At 44.8% G+C, this 18847-nt stretch overlaps 1 protein-coding gene across 1 annotated transcript in view; it reads right to left on the bottom strand.

Moving 5' to 3' along the window:
- nagpa (N-acetylglucosamine-1-phosphodiester alpha-N-acetylglucosaminidase) overlaps nucleotides 1-18847 on the bottom strand; it is a 126452-nt gene that overhangs the window by 66009 nt on the left and 41596 nt on the right. Inside the window, exon 3 of the mRNA XM_085992622.1 lies at nucleotides 6788-6927. Within this exon, the coding sequence (XP_085848748.1) occupies nucleotides 6788-6927 (140 nt within the window). The remainder of the gene's footprint in view (nucleotides 1-6787; nucleotides 6928-18847) is intronic.

The following is an 18847-nucleotide window of genomic DNA, read 5'->3' as shown; positions in this document are numbered from 1 at the left end:
GTCGTTACTGTGCCCTTTCCTGCTCTGATGCTCCTACGTAGTGCTCCCCCAGTGGCTCCAGCATGGCTGGTGGAAGGCTGCGGAGTTTCCGTGAGGGAGACTTCAGTTGGCCTTGCAGGACGACCTCGACCAGCTCTGGACCTAGAAGGCCTGGCTGTAGACTGCACCACCTCGGCATGGGCGGCAGCAGTCTAGGCTAGCGGCAAGGGCAATGGCAGAGTGGCAGTGGTGGGAATAGGAATGCTGTCATCCTGAGAGAGGACAGCAGGTTCCTGCTCCACAGACCCACTGCCACTCCCCTGATGCGGCACCTAAGTATTCCTAGCAATCTGTTGGAGGACAGATTGCTGGGCTGCTGCGACACCCTGCAAGCCGTGTTTGACACTGGTAAACCCAGCCATGATAGCAGCTGTCTGAGCTTGGGTGGCAGCAAGCTGAGACTACATAAGAACAGTCTGAACCTGCGTGGCAGCAAGCTGAGCCTGCAGGACAGCAGTCTGCACTTCCATTGCAGTGAGACGTCGGGTCACTTCCGCCTGTGCTGCAATGACAGCTGCGACATCGCCCATCACACGCATCATCATGTCTGGGTCGACACAGTCTCTCCTGGAGTTGTCCATTATTTCCAGATTGGAAATCATGGGCTCCAAGCTCTGCGCAAAGCCCCAGCTAATGCTGGAACCGGATTCCACTATTCTCCTTAACCTCGCCAAGGGGCTCTCTGGCCAGCTTGCCATTGCACCTAGCAATTTAGTGTGCATGCTCATCACTCCTCTTCTGAAGGCTGCCCCATTGAGGTCCTCATCTGAGTTGCGTGCAGCAGAACTCGCGCGTGAACTTTCCCTCCGGGTAGCTGGCGCGCAAGCTGCCCTTTCCCCCTAACCTTACTGAAGTGCACTCACGTCCAGTATATCGCCATGTGCAGATCCCCTCATCTACACTACCCTCTAAATTCCGCGCAGTGCCAATTTATGAGCTGTTGTCTGCGAGTGTCAGATGCAGTGAAGGTCTGCCTTCTTCTCCTTTGCTCTCCTCCATGGTTTTAGGGACAGGCTCTGCAGCTGGCAGCTCTTGGTTATCTGACAGCAGAAAAGCACAAGAGTTGGGTAGTGGTGAGGGAGGTGGGGAAAGCAAGATATCCATGCATACAGCATCAGCAGCTTGTAAGTGAGAAGAGATTGTGGAATGAGGGGGAAGTGGGATGTGAGAAGGAGGATTAGGAATGAGCATACCACTGTTGTCCCCAAGGGCTTCAACTTCGCCACGGGCTTGGTGACTTCCCCTCCAATGATGTCGAGCACACTCTCCTCCAGTTGGCTCAAGGCCTGTATTGTGGCTTGCACCCCACCTGTCTGCCGCTGCTCCCAGTGATTGTGAGCGACCTTAACCTGCAAGAGAAAGGGGCATGTGTCAGTGAGTGTGATGCAATGTGTTTGGGTGATGTGCCTGCCATACTTGAATAGCTCCCAGCGTGTGAAAGATGTGAGATGTGGATGCGAGTGTTGCAGCAGTGGTAAGGTTGTGAGGGTGAAGTGAAACTATGATTGTGAGATATGTGTGGTGATAGCTAGAGATTGCTGTTAGGTCAGTTATGGGGGTGTGGTGCATTGAGCATTGTGTGAGGCTTGTGGTGCAGATGCTGGGATACAGCATTTGTTGAAGCCTTCTTTTACCTTGATCTGCCATGTGAGGTCATTAAATTTCCTGCGGCATTGTATCCATGATCTGGGGATCACACTGTTGGCTGTCACGTATGCCGATATCTCCTACCAGAGCCTTCTAGATGTATGGGCAGATGGTTTCCTGCCAGTCTGCGGGAAGAGGACAGCCCGCCTGCATTCCACAGCCACCACCACTGCCTCCACAGCCACATCTGACAACAGACTAGCTCTTTCCCTCTGCTGCTGCTCAGCGATCTCTTGCAAGTTCACTACTGAATCCAAGTGGAGCTCCAAATAGAACGACAATGAGGTGTTGCTGCATCAAAGCACCTCCCCTTTAAGTAGTGGAGAAATCCTAGGCCAAATATTATTAGCAATTAGACTGCACCCAATATTGGTCCACCTGTTGAGCGGTAAGCCAATTAGCAGCGTGTTTTGTGCAGAGATCAGCACTATAATCATGTAAATAAGCAGTCAGCATGAATTTTGTATGCTACCTTGACCACTTTGACCCGGCGCAGCTAAACAGGGCCTGGACATGACACCATCCATTTTCAGGCCATATCCAATTTCTAGGCCTGGAAATTCAACACTGGTCAGGAATTGAACCCGAGAGTGCGAGCCACATTTTAATATATTAGTAAACTAATGGTTTCTAAATGTGCTATTGCCAAACAGAAAGTCAGCAGGTTAAAGCAGGAGGCCCAAACTGGTAATGAGGGGATATGGTGATCATTCCCTGGAGTTGTGGGGGAGGGAACCAGGTGGGCAGGCCTAGGAAGAAGTGAGTGATCTTAGAGTTGGGCAAGGAGCCGGGCATTTCAGTGGAAGTCCAGACTTGGACAACAGTCTGGGCATCTGACATCAGTCTTTCCAAGTCTTCAAGCTACTCAGAGATGAAAGTTCTCCCTTTAAGAGGGAGGAAATTGTCCCTCTAAGAGGGAGAAAGTGAGGGGAAAAGGCAAGGCTGAAGTTTTTGTAAATGTCTTCAGTCAAAGGTGCTAAGTGGATGATCTGATTCAGCCTTCTTCAAATATCCCAAACCCCATAGTGCCTGACAATATCCTGCCTGTAGTGGACCTGCCTCCCTTAGCCAAGCTGTTTCAGCACATCAGGACTTGGACAACATACAGGCTGGGAATGACAAGCGGCAGGTAATATTTGTGCCTCATAAGTATCGGGCAATGACCATTTTCAACCAATAAATCAGGGCTAGGTCTCCTTTTATTACACTCAAATTACTTAATTTCCAACCCAACACCTTTATCTTCAACGATTTTCTTTTTAATGTGATCTTAATTTGTATATGTTCACAATTTCTCCAAGTGTTCTTCTACCTTCAGGTCACTTAACTGACTTGATTCATTATCCAGAACCAGATCTAGCACTGCATTATTCCTTGTTAGATATACAAAATATTGATCTCTTCCATTGCTCTGCTGCTTCTCGGCCCAAATTAAGATCAGTAACGTATGAGGGAATTACAGGCACAATTTTCACCCCACTAGCAACATAGGAACAGGAGTAGGCTATTTAGACCATCGAGCCTGTTCCACCATTTCATGCAATCATGGCTGATCTGTGACCTAACCTGCCTAAAGGCAGGTCCACTACAGGCAGGATATACCCTCCTTTGCCCCATACCCCTTAATACCTTGGTTAACAAAAATCTATCAATTTCAGATTTGAAATTAACAACTGACCTAGCATTAACTGCTATTTGCGGAAGAGAGTTCCAAATGTCTACCATTCTTTGCGTGTAGAAGTGTTTCCTAATGTCACTCCTGTAAGGCCTGGCTCTAATGTTTAGGCCATGTCCCCCAGTCCTAGGCCAGCGGACCGAGGGCGGGAAAAGCAGGCCCTGGAAGGTCGGACACCGTGGGAGGCTCGGAGGTCAGACCGGGTGGAAGGAGAGCCAGGGAGAAGCAGGCCCCGGGACGTCGGTACCACGGCGGCTGAAGATTGTCGGGCAGGAGTGCGGGAAAGGCGGAGCGAGGCGAGAGCGGACCCTATTGTGATGGCGCCGATGAAGATGGCTGCCGTCCTTGCGGGCTCCGTGCGTACCAGCAGCTAAGTGTCCTTTGCTGCTTGGTGCGCTCGGCTCGTTAAGAAAAAAGCATTTCACTGACTGGATTTCATTTGTTGTATTTGGTTATGTGACAAATAAAAATTGAAATAGATTCCCCAACCAGCAGAAATAGTTTCTCTCTACCCTATCAGTTCCCCTTAATATCTTGAAAACTTCGATCAAATCAAACCTAAGGCCTCCCACCAAGGCCAATATATCCTTACTAAGGTATGGTACCCAGAATTGAACACAGTACTCCAGGTGTGGTCTAACTAGGGATTTGTATAGCTGTAGCATAACTTCTACCCCCTACTATTCCAAAGTGACATAGAACATCGAAGTTAGAGGGTGTTGCACAACATTATCTAAACCATTTTCACAGGTGGCAGTCACTGCCAGACAGAATAGGCAAATCAGCTCAGGTATTGAGGTGATAGACTGGGTGGTGTGACACACCATATTGGACCTGCAATGCAAGCAAAATAGAAGTGACTGACATTCAATGACCCATTCTGTTTTCCTGATCAGTGTTTCTCTATTGAGCTACACTAATGGTATATATAAAACAATCATAGAACTCTTCGAGCTAAGCTGCATAAATATTTTAAAAAAGTTAAAGCTGCACTAATTCAAAAGCAATTTTGTTAGCAGTATTAATTACTTCCTACAGAAAAGTTGCAAAACATTAATTTAAAAAAGTTAAAAGTGAAAAGTTTGTTAAACTGAAGAAGTCTTTTTGTTACATAGAAACATAGAAGATAGGAGCAGGAGTAGGCCATTTGGCCCCTCGGGCCTGTTCCGCCATTTAATGAGATCATGGCTGATCATCCACACTCCATACCCTGTCCCTGCCTTCTCCCCATATTCCTTGATCCCTTTAGCCTTAAGAAATATATCTAACTCCTTCTTGAATATATTTAATGAATTGGCCTCAACTACCTTGTGTGGTAGCGAGAATTCCACAGGTTCACCACTCTCTGGGTGAAGAAATTCCTCCTCATCTCAGTCCTAAAAGGCTTACCCCTTATCCTTAGACTGTGACCCCTGGTTCTGGACTCCCCCGCCATTGGGAACATCCTTCCTGCATCTAGTCTGTCTAGTCCTGTTAGAATTTTATAAGTTTCAAATGAGATCCCCTCATTCTTCTAAACTCTAGCGAATATAAGCCTAATCGACCCAATCTCTCCTCATACGTCATTCCTGCCAGCCCAGGTATCAGTCTGGTGAATCTTTGCTGCACTCTCTCCATGGCAAGAACATCCTTCCTCAGATAAAGGTGACCAAAACTGCACACAATACTCAAGGTGTGGTCTCACCAAGGCCCTGTAAAACTGCAGCATAGAAACATAGAAGATAGGAGCAGGAGTAGGCCATTCGGCCCTTCGAGCCTGCTCCGCCATTCAACGAGATCATGGCTGATCATCCAAACCCTAGCACCCGGTCCCTACACTGACAGCCATCCCACCCAAGCCCTATCCCCGTAACCCCATGTATTTAATCTCCCCTAACACTAAGGGTCAATTTTGATCATGGCCAATCAACCTAACCCGCACATCTTTTGGACTGTGGGAGGAAACCGGAGCACCCGGAGGAAACCCACGCAAACACGGGGAGAATGTGCAAACTCCACACAGACAGTCACCCGAGGCCGGATTTGAACCCGGGTCCCTGGCGCTGCGAGGCAACAGTGCTAACCACTATGCCACCGTGCTGCAAGACATCCTTGCTCCTGTACTCGAATCCTCTCGCTATGAAGGCCAACATACTATTTGCCTTCTTAACTGCCTGCTGCACCTGCATGCTTACCTTCAGCGACTGGTGCACAAGGACACCCAGGTCTTGTTGCACTTCCCCTTTTCCCAATCTACTGCCGTTCAGATAATAATCTGTCTTCCTGTTTTTGCCACCAAAGTGGATAACTTCACATTTATACACATTATACTGCATTTGCCATGCATCTGCCCAATCACCCAACCTGTCCAAATTATACTGGAGTTTCTTGGCATCCTCCTCACAGCACACACGCCCACCCAACTTTGTGTCATCTGCAAACTTGAAGATATTACATCTAGTTCCCTCGTCTAGATCATTTATATATATATATATTGTGAATAGCTGGGGTCCTAGCACCGATCCCTGCGGTACCCCACTAGTCACTGCCTGCCACTCGGAAAAAGACCTGTTTATTCCAATTCTTTGCTTCCTGTCTGCCAACCAGTTCTCTATCCAAGACAGTACCTTACCCCCAATCCCGTGGTCTTTAACTTTGCACGCTAATCTCTTATGCGGGACCTTATCGAATGCCTTCTGAAAGTCCAAATGCACCACATCCACTGGTTTGGGTTACTCAACCTTGCTGATTAGCCACAAAACTTACAGCCTAGAAGTGCATGTAATATTAGCAATTGAGTACTTAACACATTCATATTGTATTAATATCTTCCACTACATAGACATAAATATAGCCCTTTTAAATAGGTTAAATTGGCTTGCACACAGTAATTTTTAGGCCTTTATATGCTTCAAACCAGGTATCAGAGTAAACATCCATAAAGATCTCAATTTAGATTTCTTCTGTGATTTCTGTGAGTGGGAATAAATGGTTCTTCTGGAAATTTCTGCTTAGGATGCAAAACAAAGTGCTGCTGTAAAAATTGTTTTCAGCAATTTTTGAAATAATTGGCAATTTTAATGTTTAATACTGATTTCTGCTTAATCAACTGTGGTGTAAACGGTTTCATAGCATTGAGACTGCAGCACCGAATACTGTGTGCGTCACATCCCAAAGCTAGAATGCAAAGGCTAAAATGCATGCTCAAAAAACATACAACTGTTTTTCTAAAAATAAATAGTTCACATTGCTTAAAATGTTTTATTTTATCAGAATTAAATGCAGCATTAAAGAAATGTTTGTGGTAAACAAAAAAAAGGCTACACAGAGTTTAGGATTCGTTGCTTTTGGAACAATGCAATAAATTTGGATTTCACGGCAACATTTTTAAATACATTTTCATTGTCTTTACTCATTAAACCATGAGTTTTGACTCTTGTACTGTACCTGTTTCCTGGGTCTTTGAACACTCAGCCGATTGGCTCTCATTAATATAAATAGTGCCATTTCGCAGGAGCCATATTACTCCACTCACTAGTTGAACAAATGGATTTTCTTTATCCAGGACATCCTCTTCTGACAGATATCTGTCAATATTTGAGAATTATGATTAAAATTTCTAATATAGTACAATGGTTTCATTTTATATCTACTTGATTACATTTTAATTGGTAAGGCTAATTAGGAAAAAAGCTTATTGTAAACAACATCATCGACAACACTAAGATAATCACAGGTAAAATTCTAAACTGATACGAGCCTTTGCAGTACTGTATAGCTATGACTAGAATGTAGGAGTAGAATTTTATAGAATGAAGTCTATCAACAAAAACTATTAAAAAATGCCTCTGGCAGTAGCAATTTTATTTTGGCAATACTCATAGTAAATTGAGTATATGGTTTTAAAACGACACGAGCAGTATACTATGCAACAGACAATGGGCCGGCTTTTGATGTAGAAATCATGGTGAGGCTAACAGTGCTCACCATCATTAAAGTGCAAATCGGACAGCAACTTCTGGTGACTGCACAGGCGCAGTTAAACAAGGAAATCAGGAAGTTGCTGTCTGAGTTGCCCTGCTCCTCCAGAAGCTGCGCTATACCAGTATCTGGCTGAGAGACTCCGCATTGAAATACATGGAACAGTGTGAATTTGCTGTACTTACGGGATATATACCCACTAAATTCACTAGAGATTTGATAGTGGTGTTCATAAATCATGAGGGGTCCAGACAGAGTAGAGAGAGAAAAACTGTTCCCATTGGCAGAAGGGTTGAGAACCAAAAGACACAGATTTAAGGTGATTGGCAGAAGAACCAAAGGTGACATGAGGAAGAACTTTTTAACGCAGTGAGTGGTTAGGATCTGGAATGCACTGCTGAAAGGGTGGTGGAGGTACATTGGATATACAGCACAGAAACAGGCCATTCGGCCCAACCAGTCCATGCTGGCGTTTATGCTCCACTCGAGCCTCCTCCCGTCTTTTCTCCTCTAAATCTATCAGCATAACCCACTATTCCCTTCTTCCTCATCTGCTTATCTAGCTTCCCTTAAATGCATCTATACTATTTGCTTCAACCACTCCCTGTGGTAGCGAGTTCCACATTCTCACCACTCTCCTGAGTAAAGAAGTTCCTTCTGAATTCCCTATTTAATCTCTTGGTGACTGTCTTATATTGATGGCCTTTAGTTATGCTTTTCCCCACAAGTGGAAACACTCTCGTTGTGTCTACTCTATCAAAGTCTTTCATAATTTTAAAGACCTCTATTACCACTCAACCTTCTCTTTTCAAAAGAGAGACTCAGCCTGTTCATCCTTTCCTGATAGGTATACTCTCGCATTTCTGGTATCATCCTTGTAAACCTTCTCTGCATCCTCTCCAGTACCTCTATATCCTTTTCATAATATAGCAACCAGAATTAGAAACATAGAAAAATAGGAGCAGGAGTAGGCCATTCGGTCCTTCGAGCCTGCTACACCATTTAATAGGATCATGGCTGATCCTCTATCTCAATACCATATTCCCGCTCTCTCCCCATACACCTTGATGCCTTTGTACGCAGTAGTCCAAGTGTCGTCTAACCAAGGTTCGATACAAGTTTAGCATAACTTCACTACTTTTCAATTCTATCCCTCCAGAAATAAACCCTAGTGCTTGGTTTGCGTGGCTTTCAAAAAGGGAATTGGTTAAGTACCTGAAGGAAAAAAAATTTCAGGGCTACAGGGAAAGGGCAGGGGAGTGGCACTAGCTGACGTGCTCTTGCAGAGAGCCGGCACGGGCCCGAGGAGCCGAATAGCCTCCTTCTATGCTGTAACCATTCTAAAAAGTTAGGGCTTGTCCATTCCAGTATAAGTAAATTTTTAATGGTGAGTTAAGTCTTAATTATAGCCAAACAACCTCTCTGGCACTAAACATTGATATTTACAAGTGTAGAGTCTTACTCCTTCAGATTTTAATTATTGTTTGAGAATTTTTTTAAAATTAAATATGTAAATTTTTCTCTTATTCGCATCTTTCTTTCCCTCTTTTGCTTTCTGTACCCGATTTGACGTTGAATTAAATATTCTAACTGACGCTTCCTGGTTTACTGGTCATTAACATAGAAACATAGAAGATAGGAGCAGGAGTAGGCCATTCGGCCCCTCGAGCCTGCTCCGCCATTCAATGCAATCATGGCTGATCATCCAAATTCAGTACCCGGTCCCTGCTTTCTCCCCATACCCCTTGATCCCTTTAGCCTTAAGAAATATATCCAACTCCTTCTTGAATATATTTAATGAACTGGCCTCTACTGCCTTCTGTGCTAGAGAATTCCACAGGTTCACCACTCTCTGGGTGAAGAAATTCCTCCTCATTTCTGTCCTAAATGGCCTACCCCTTATCCTTAGACTGCGACCCCTGGTTCTGGACTCCCCGACCATCGGGAACATCCTTCCTGCATCTAGTCTGTCCAGTCCTGTTAGAATTTTATAAGTTTCAATGAGATCCCCTCATTCTTCTAAACTCCAGCGAGTACAAGCCCAATCGACCCAATCTCTCCTCATACGTCATTCCTGCCATCCCAGGTATCAGCCTGGTGAATCTTCGCTGAACTCCTTCCATGGCAAGAACATCCTTCCTTAGATAAGGCGACCAAAACTGCACACAATACTCAAAATGTGGTCTCACCAAGGCCCTGTGCAACTGCAGCAAGACATCCTTGTTCCTGTAACGATTCTTCAATCTGATTGGTTAAGGAGATACATAGTTGCTTGCCTTATTCACACAGGTCCCAGATCCCCTGTAGAGGGTGCCATGGCGTTTTGGCTTTTTGATTTACAGTAAGTTCCAGTGCAAAATCCCATAGAATGCCTGTGGGCAAGTGTAATGAACTACTGGCAAAATGTATTTTATAATAGTGAGGGAGTGTTTATATCTTGATAGCTTTTCCAAATAAGTGTAAAGGGTTTAACTTTAATAAAGCTATCTGCTGCCAAAGCAGAGCTATGTTTAACATAGCCTGTTTCTAAGGTCACCGTGTACTCTGTGGGTTGGCGGGGGGGGGGGGGGGGGGGGGAAAAGTAGACATATTTGCTTAACGAAGAAAGACTTGCATTTCTAGAGCGCCTTTCACGGCCACCGAATGTCCCAAATTGCTATACACCCAATGAAGTACTTTTTGAAGTGTAGTCACTGTTGTAATGTAGGAAACGCGGCAACCAATTTGCACACAGCAAGCTCCCACAAACAGCAATATGATAATGGCCAAATAAATTGTTTTAGTAATGTTGATTGAGTGATAAATATTGACCAGGACACCGGGGATGACTCCACTGCTCTTCTTCGAATAGTGCCATAGGATCTTTTACGTCTGCCTAAGAGAGTAGACGGCTCCGGTTTAATGTCACATCCGACAGACAGCACCTCCAACAGTGCAGTACTCCCTCAGTACTGCAATGGGGTGTCAGTCTAGATTTTTGTGCTCAAGTCTCTGGAGTGGGACTTGAAGCCACAACCTTCTAATGCAGGCGAGGTAGCTACCCACTGAGCCACAGCTGACCCACAGCTTAGGATAGTTTGTCTCTAGATTAGCAGCTCCTTGTAAATCCCAGCTTCTTCCCTTAAGAGGATATGTCATCAAGGTCAGCAAACAATGACAAATCTATTGTTTTTAAAAAGCCTAAGACTTCAATTTTGATTTAGTACCATTTGTGATACAAAATGTTGTTACTTTTTGTGAATATGATATTCAAACCAATCATGTGCAAGTATTACATATACTTTGCATCTGTGACATGGAGGCACGATGGATGCCATAGATGCTAGACTTCTAATTGTAATGTCCGTGTGTAATTGAGACACGGACTGCAGAAGTTGGTTATAACAGGTGTTTACTGAATGGAGACAAAACTGGAACTACTATACAAAGTTACTACACAGGCTTATACACAGGGGTGGTCACTACTGGTACTGCAGTATACAGGGGCTGCAGAATATAGTTCCTTCTTCAAGGTACATACACTACAATTCCTCCCCTTTTAGTTAAACAGTACATAACATTCGATTAATAATTAAATAACATATTTACAATTACAGTTGCTATATACATTAGCTAAAGTTAATCAATTATAAATTCAGTCTTTGAGGAGGCTTCCTGATTCTGTCCGGATAACGCCTCTTTGGGGTATCAGGTTCTTCTGGCAAAGTTGATTCGGGATCAACGTCGTTGTTTGGTTCGTCTGCTTCCAATATCACCGATTCTGAGGTAGATGCAATTGGTACTTCGGTTTCATCACCAGGTGTATAGGATCGTGGTGTAGATTTGACGTTTTCCAGTGACTCTAGAATCTGGTCAGCATGGCGTCTTACAATGCTCTCTCCAACGTCCACGGTATACATTAGAGGTCCTTGCCGTGTGCAGATCGTTCCTGGCTGCCATTTCTCTGTGCGGTAGTCCCGGGCCAAAACTGGTTGACCTATCTTAAAACTCCTGGTCGGCCTTTCATTCATATTCTGAAACTGCCTGTTCTCCACATCACCTCTGATGTTTGGCTTAACCAAATCCAAGCGGCATCTTAGTCTTCGACTGAAGAACATCATGGCTGGAGTTTGGTTGGTAACCACGTGTCGCATTCTGGTCGGCAAACAAGAAGTTATCCACCTTGTGTTGTAGGGATATGTCTTCATTACACATTGCCTTGATAGCCTTCTTGAATGTTTGAATGAACCTCTCAGCCAATCCAGTGGTGGCTGGATGATATGGGGCGGATGTGTAATGCTTAACACCATTGTTCTTTAAGAACCTCCGGAACTCTTCAGACACAAACTGTGGTCCATTGTCGGAGCAAATCTGTTCAGGCAGCCCATTTCTGGCGAATATGGTTCGTAAGACTGTGATAGTTTTTTCTGTGGTGGTTGAGGACATTTTTACCACCTCTGGCCGCTTTGAATGTGCATCCACCGCAATTAAAAACATCGAGTCCATAAATGGACCAGCAAAATCAATGTGTACCCTTTGCCATGGAGATGAGGGCCACTCCCATGGATGTAGAGGGGCTTGTGGTGGGGCGTTTTGGACCTTCTGGCATCCTGTACAGCTCTTGGTCATCTCTTCGATTTCTCTATCAATTCCCGGCCACCACGCAAACGCTCTGGCTATGTTCTTCATTTTTACCCCTCCCAGATGACCCTCATGAAGCTCATTGAGCACTCTATCCTTCAATTTGGGTGGAATTACTACTCTGGATCCACACATCAAGGTTCCTCGGCACACTGACAGCTGTTCTCTTCTCGGCGAGAATGCTGGCAACAGTGGTTCGCCATGTGCTGGCCATCCCTTCACTGTTAAATCATAGACCCTGGAGTGTGTCGGGTCATTTCGGGTTTCCTTTTCTATGTTTGCATTCGTCACAGGTAGACATTTGACTATGGTCGAGTGGAATATCTCCACAGGATCCACTGCAGGTGCTTCTTCCACCGTTGGCAACGATAGGCGCGACAATCCATCAGCATTCCCATGCTGTTTAGTTCCTTTGTACTCGATGTCATATTGGTGTGCCCCTAGGAAAAGGGACCACCTCTGTAGCCGTTGTGCTGTCATTATCGGGACGCCCTACTTAGGGTTGAAAATGGAGACAAGAGGTTGATGATCAGTTAGTAGAGCAAATTTCTGACCGTGCAGGTAGTGATTCAACTTCTTCACCCCCCACACCAGGCGGAGGGCCTCTGTCAATCTGGGCGTAGTTACGCTCGGCTGCAGTTAACGAGCGTGGCGCAAAAGCTATCGGCCTCTCTGAACCATCAAGGGATTTATGTGACAGTACCGCTCCAATGCTGTAGGGAGACGCATCACACGCCAGTCTTATCGGTAGTGATGGGTTGTAGTGAGCCAATACTTCTCTTGAAGTGATCAGGCCTTTACACTTCTGAAAGGCCCGCTTACATGCATCGCTCCATTTCCATGCTACTCCAGTTTGGAGCAGGGCGTTCAGTGGGTGCAGGAATTGTGGACAAATTCGGCAAAAACTTATGGTAGTAATTCACCAATCCGAGGAATGACCTCAGTTGCGACACATTTTCAGGCGCTGGAGCCTTAACTACCGCTTCAATTTTGTCAGGGGACTTATGTAACCCCTCTTCATCAATCACGTGGCCACAATACGATATCTGTTTCTTAAAAAACTCGCACTTGGGGCGATTGGCTCGTAGCCCATGTTCTCTTAGTCTAGTGAGCACCTGCTCTAGGTTGGCAAGGTGTTCACTGTCATCTTCACCTGTCACTAGGATGTCGTCCAAGTAACTGAGTCCCCGGAATCCCTTGCAGGACTTGTTCCATCGCTCTTTGCCATATCGCCGGAGCTGATGCTACTCCGAATACCAGTCGATTATACTGGTAAAGACCTTTGTGAGCGTTTATCGTGAGATATTTCCTAGAGGATTCTTCAACCTCCATCTGCAAATATGCTTGCGCTAGGTCAATTTTTGTAAAACGTTTCCCTCCAGATAGTGAGGCGAAAATATCTTCTATCCTCAGAAGAGGATACTGTACTGTGTGAAGGACTGGGTTCACCGTCACCTTGAAGTCCCCACAGATGCGAACCTTCCTTGGCTCCTCAGACTTATTGTTTAACGTTTTCTTCATGACAGGAACGATGGGCGTCACCCACCCGCTCCAGTCTACCTTAGATAACACGCCTGCATTCTCCAGCTCTGCCTCGACGGCTGGGCGAATTGCATACGGTACCGGTCTTGCTTTGAAAAACTTGGGAATTGCATTCTCTTCTATTTTTATCGAGGCGGTTACGCCTTTAAGAGTTCCCAGTTCTTGTTGAAATACCTCTTTAGCGTTAGCTAAGATTTTTGACAATCGTCCAGGTGTGACGTCGTCATCCTTTTTACCAGCCACAGTCAGTGCCTGAATGGAGTGCCAGTCTAAACTTATCTTTCTGATCCATTCACGTCCCAATAACGGTGGTCCACTATCTTGCAGTATTGTACAGATACAATTTCTGTATTTCCTTGCCGTTGTATTCGACAGGCACCCTTATTTTCCCTCTGGGGTATACTTTCTGCCCCGTATGTGTCTTCAAGACAATGGATGTGTCTTTCAAGGGTATGTGTGAGAATAGCCGCTCGTAGTCTCGTCGATTCATGACGGTCAGGGCTGATCCTGTATCCAATTCCATTTTGACTTGGGACCCTGCTATCGTGAGGGTGACCCAAATGGTTCGGTGATCCTCTTTTGCGATTACGTTGTGTAGTTTGAGACAGCTTAGTCTCTTGTTCCTGGATTCACTATCGCTCTTCTGGTCTTCGGAACTACTGTCCGTCATCTTTTGTACTTCCCTGTACTTTTCCTTAGTAGTCTTTTTGTTGTCGTTAGTCTTCTTCCCGGACCTGCAAACTTGTGCAATGTGTCCCATCTTTCCGCATTGCCTACATGTTTTGTCCTTGGACCAGCAGTCCTTCTGGTCATGGGTTGTTCTGCCGCAGCGATAACATTTTTCAAATCCCCGTGTCATTTCATGGGTGCCGTATTCCTGTGGCTTTTGCTGTATTTCCGCAGCTCCCCTTGCTGCTGCTTCGTACGATACTGCCACGCTGAAAGCCTTATCTAGCGTCAGCTCTTTCTCCGAGAGTAACCTCTTCTGGGTTCCTTCACTCAGGAGTCCACAGGCAAATTTGTCCCGTAGGGTATCTGCCAGTCCTGCTCCGAACTGGTAGTGCTTCGATAGCTTGCGTAGTTCCGTGAGGTAATCAGCATTGCTCTCATCTTTATGCTGATTTCTCTTGTGGAATTTAAATCTTTCTGCTATCAGCAGCGGTGTAGGATTTAGGTGTTCCTGTAGGATATCAACAATTTCGTTAAAACTCTTCCCCATCGGTTTGACTGGAGTGATCAGGTTCCGCAATAGGCCGTATGTTCTTGCGCCCATTAAGTTTAGTTGTACCGATGCCTTTTTCTCATCGGCTACTTCATTTGCCTTGCAATATACTTCGACTCTTTTCACATATGTGGTCCAGTCTTCTATTTCATTATCGAAGGCAGTGATATTGCCAGCCTTCGGCATCTTGGAGATCTAAGATGGCACCTCCCGCGCTTTGCCTTCTTCCCCGATTGAACAAAATGGCGCCTCCCGCGTTTTGCCTTCTTCCCCGATTGAACAAAATGGCACCTCCCGCGCTGTCTTTTCCGCTGCTGCCAGCGCTTTTGCTGGCGTTTTTATGCCTTGATGGCGACGCCCTATGGTCTTCGCGCGCTCCCCCCCGCGCTGCTGCCAACGCCGCTCTCCCCGTGGCAACTGCAGCTCCTCGCGGCTTTCTGCGCTTCTAACTTCTTTTTCCTTTATTTTAATTACTGTTCCCGTCGTCAGAGCAGACCCTATGGGACACTTTCCTCCCTCTTCTCGGGTCTGCACGCTGCCCGGCTTCGTAGCACCGGCCTCACCCTGTGTGCTCCACCCTCTCTCTCCTCTTTCCCGACAACGCTGCTCGGCCCCGTTGAAAAGCCACCTGATCGAGCTCTAGCCCGCCGCAGCCCAGGAAGGGTCAGTGTACTACCTGCCACCAGCCCGATTAGCTGGAACACCATAGACTGGAGACCGAAGCCCAGCTCTCGACAGCCTCTCCTGCAAATCTTCGAATTAAATGAATCAGAGGGCGGTTGCCCACGGTCGACGCCCGTTTCCTCTGTTTTTTTCTTTTCCTTTCTTTTTGGGTTTCTTCCTTCTGGCTTCAACCTCCAATAACTTCGCTTCAGGGATGGATCCCCGTGAGGTGGTGCAGAACTGTAGGTAAGTTCGGATCTGTTCGTCGCCAATGTAATGTCCGTGTGTAATTGAGACACGGACTGCAGAAGTTGGCTATAACAGGTGTTTACTGAATGGAGACAAAACTGGAACTACTATACAAAGTTACTACACAGGCTTATATACAGGGGTGGTCACTACTGGTACTGCAGTATACGGGGCTGCAGAATATAGTTCCTTCTTCAAGGTACATACACTACACTAATCATAGATAAATAGTGCATTTTTACAATTGGGAATTAATCTACTACAGGCAGCGCTACCTGCAAGTCAGTTGAAATAAGTCAAATGAGAGCCTCTTGCTTCTGTTAACTGTACCACATGCAGCCTGGGAAATGGAATCATGTGGTTGAAAGGTAACATGCAGTCAATTACAGACTGCTACTGGGGAAATGTCAGTCTTGTAATACAGCTGGAGTGCTACTCCACTTTAAAGTTCATTTAAAAAAAAATGCATTCCAAGGTATAGTTTTGTATTTGACATTGTTGAATATCATTAATATTGAAATTTTAATAAAGGTGCATTTTTGGCAAATTAAACTATTGTCAACATGTCACAAATAATATTCTGAAATATTATTCCTATATTAATTTGATAATTAGCTTCAAGGTTATTTGTCTCGATTCCAACATTTCAATCACCTAATTGATCAATCTTTCTCAAGTTGGATCACATATAAAAAATAACTCAATTTTAGTAAAGCTTTCATAGATTCCACAACATTGCTGCAAATCGACTTCAGAATCTAATCCCAGGTCAAACTCAACAAATTCTACTCCACTTAAATTTACTTCCCAGTATTCAAAATGAAATCACATCTGTAGTGAGGGATGATATTGTAGTGCTTCAACAGAAAACAGGTTTGCTCTTATGATCTCGAACCACAGTCAGAGGAAGTAGCTGAAAAGACATCAGTCTCTTTCTTGCAAGAAACAAAAGAGAAACACTGGCTGATGAATCACCCTGGAGTTCTCATAATTCCTTGCACCCAAAACAGAAGCCAGTACTTGCTGACTGCTTGACTAGGAGTGGAGGGAGGGTGGGGAGGGGAACAATATAACCAAGCAGTCCAAAGCTGAATATACATTAGGCAAAAGGTACAGTAACAATGTTGAAACATACATAATTGTCCTGTTAAAACCGTATTTTTCAAGGCACACTTTGATACTAAGGGATTATAAATTTCTGTAATTATTTAAGATTATAAAAGAAAATTACCATCCCACAATGGATGAGAAAATTTGTTCTCCATATGTACACAACGCCAAAGGCAACTTGTTTCCTAAGTAAAATGCTCATTTTTTCTAGGAGATTATGAGCTGTTATTTTCATCCAGGTTCTTACCCAGACATACAAAGTAAAAATTAAGCTAAAAATGAACCATTAATGTTACTATAGCTCATAATAGTAGTAATAGGGCCTTCAATTACCCTAATATAGACTGGGGAAAAACCAGAGTAAAGGGCAAGGAGGGTGAAGAATTCTTAAAATGTGTACAGGAGAACTTTCTTAATTAATCAATGTTTCTAGCCCAATGATGAATGAAGCAGGTCAGGCAGCATCTGTGGCGAGAGAAACAGAGTTAACGTTTCAGGTCGATGACCCTTCAATGTTTCAGGTCGATGGTTTCCTGTCAAAACTGCCGTCCTCGCCCCCCCCCTTCAAAACCCCACCATTGAGCCTTGTGTTCTTGCAAACTACTGCTCCATCTCAAATCTCCCTTTCCTCTCCAAAGTCCATGAATGTGTTGTCACTTCCCAAATCCATGTCCATCCAGTCCCCCAACTGTGTGACTCTCTCCAATCAGGTTTTATTCCCTCTCACCACCAAAATGGCCCTAACCAAAGTCACAAATGACATCCTCTGTGATTGTGATCATGGCGCATTAACACCTCCTCAACCTTTCGGCAGCCTTTGACAACATCATCCTCCTTCTTCATTATCCAGCTCAGTGGGACCGCCGTTGCTTGGTTCCACTCTCATACATGCAATTGTTTCCCTTCCCATTCCCAGGACTGTAACCTCCAGAATCCCCCCTTTCACATTTATGCGCTGTCCCTTGGCGAGATCACTCTCAGACATAGGGTGAGCTTCCACACAACATCCAGCTCTATCTTGCTTCCACACAACATCCAGCTCTATCTTGCTATCTCGTCTTACCTCCACGGTTTGTGTTGTCAGACTACTCTAGTCTTTAATGAACCGCAATGGCCTCCAGCTAAACATGGATAACACCAAAGCCACGGTCTTCACACCCGGTCACATACTCCATAATCTTGTCACCGATTCCATTCCCCTGCCAGCAACCATTTCGGGCTGGACCAGCATGGTCACAGTCTCAGCATCCTATTTGAGCTGAGCTGTTTCTGAACCCATATCCTCTCCATCACAAAAACTGCCCACTTCTACCTCCACTGCCTGTCTTCACCCCTACCTCAGCCTATCTGCCGAGTGTCTCCAAATGCTTGGTCTATGCTTTGGAACATAGGAATAAGAGTAGGCCATTCAGCCTTTAGGGCTGCTCAGCCATTCAATTAGATCATGGCTGATCTGTACCTCAACTCTATTTACCTGCTTTAGCTCCACATTCCTTGATACCCTTACCCAACAAAAATCGATTGATCTCAGTCTTGAAAGCTCCAATTGTCCCAGCATCCACAGCCTTTTGAGGAAACAAATTCAAGATTTGAGGGGCGAGTTGGCTATGGTAGATTGGAAAAATAGATTAAAAGGTATGGCGGTAGATAAGCAGTGGCTAGCATTTAAAGAAATATTTCATAATTCTCAACAAAAATACATTCCATTGAGAAACAAAAACTCCACGGGAAAAGTGATCCAACCGTGGCTAACTAAAGAAGTTAAGGATAGCATTAGATTGAAAGAAGCTTATAATGTTGCAAAGAATAATAATAAGCCTGAGGATTGGGAGAGTTTCAGAAACCAGCAAAGGTTGACCAAAAAATTGATAAAAAGGGAAAAAATAGAATGAGAGAAAACTAGCACGAAATATAAAAGCAGATTGTAAGAGTTTCTACAAGTATGTAAAAAGGAAAAGAGTAGCAAAAGTAAACTTTGGTCCCCTAGAGGCTGAGGCAGGAGAAATTATTATGGGGAATAAGGAAATGGCAGAAACGTTGAACAAATATTTTGTATGTGTCTTCACAGTAGAAGACACAAAAAGCATACTAAAAATGGTGGGGGACCAAGGGTCTAATGA

The sequence above is a fragment of the Somniosus microcephalus genome, chromosome 7 (assembly GCF_052327205.1).
Source record: "Somniosus microcephalus isolate GS21.2 chromosome 7, FLI_Smic_1.0, whole genome shotgun sequence".
In the NCBI taxonomy this organism is placed as follows: Eukaryota; Metazoa; Chordata; class Chondrichthyes; order Squaliformes; family Somniosidae; genus Somniosus; species Somniosus microcephalus.
Note: the sequence above shows the minus strand (reverse complement) of the source record. Positions and strands in the feature narration are given on the sequence as shown.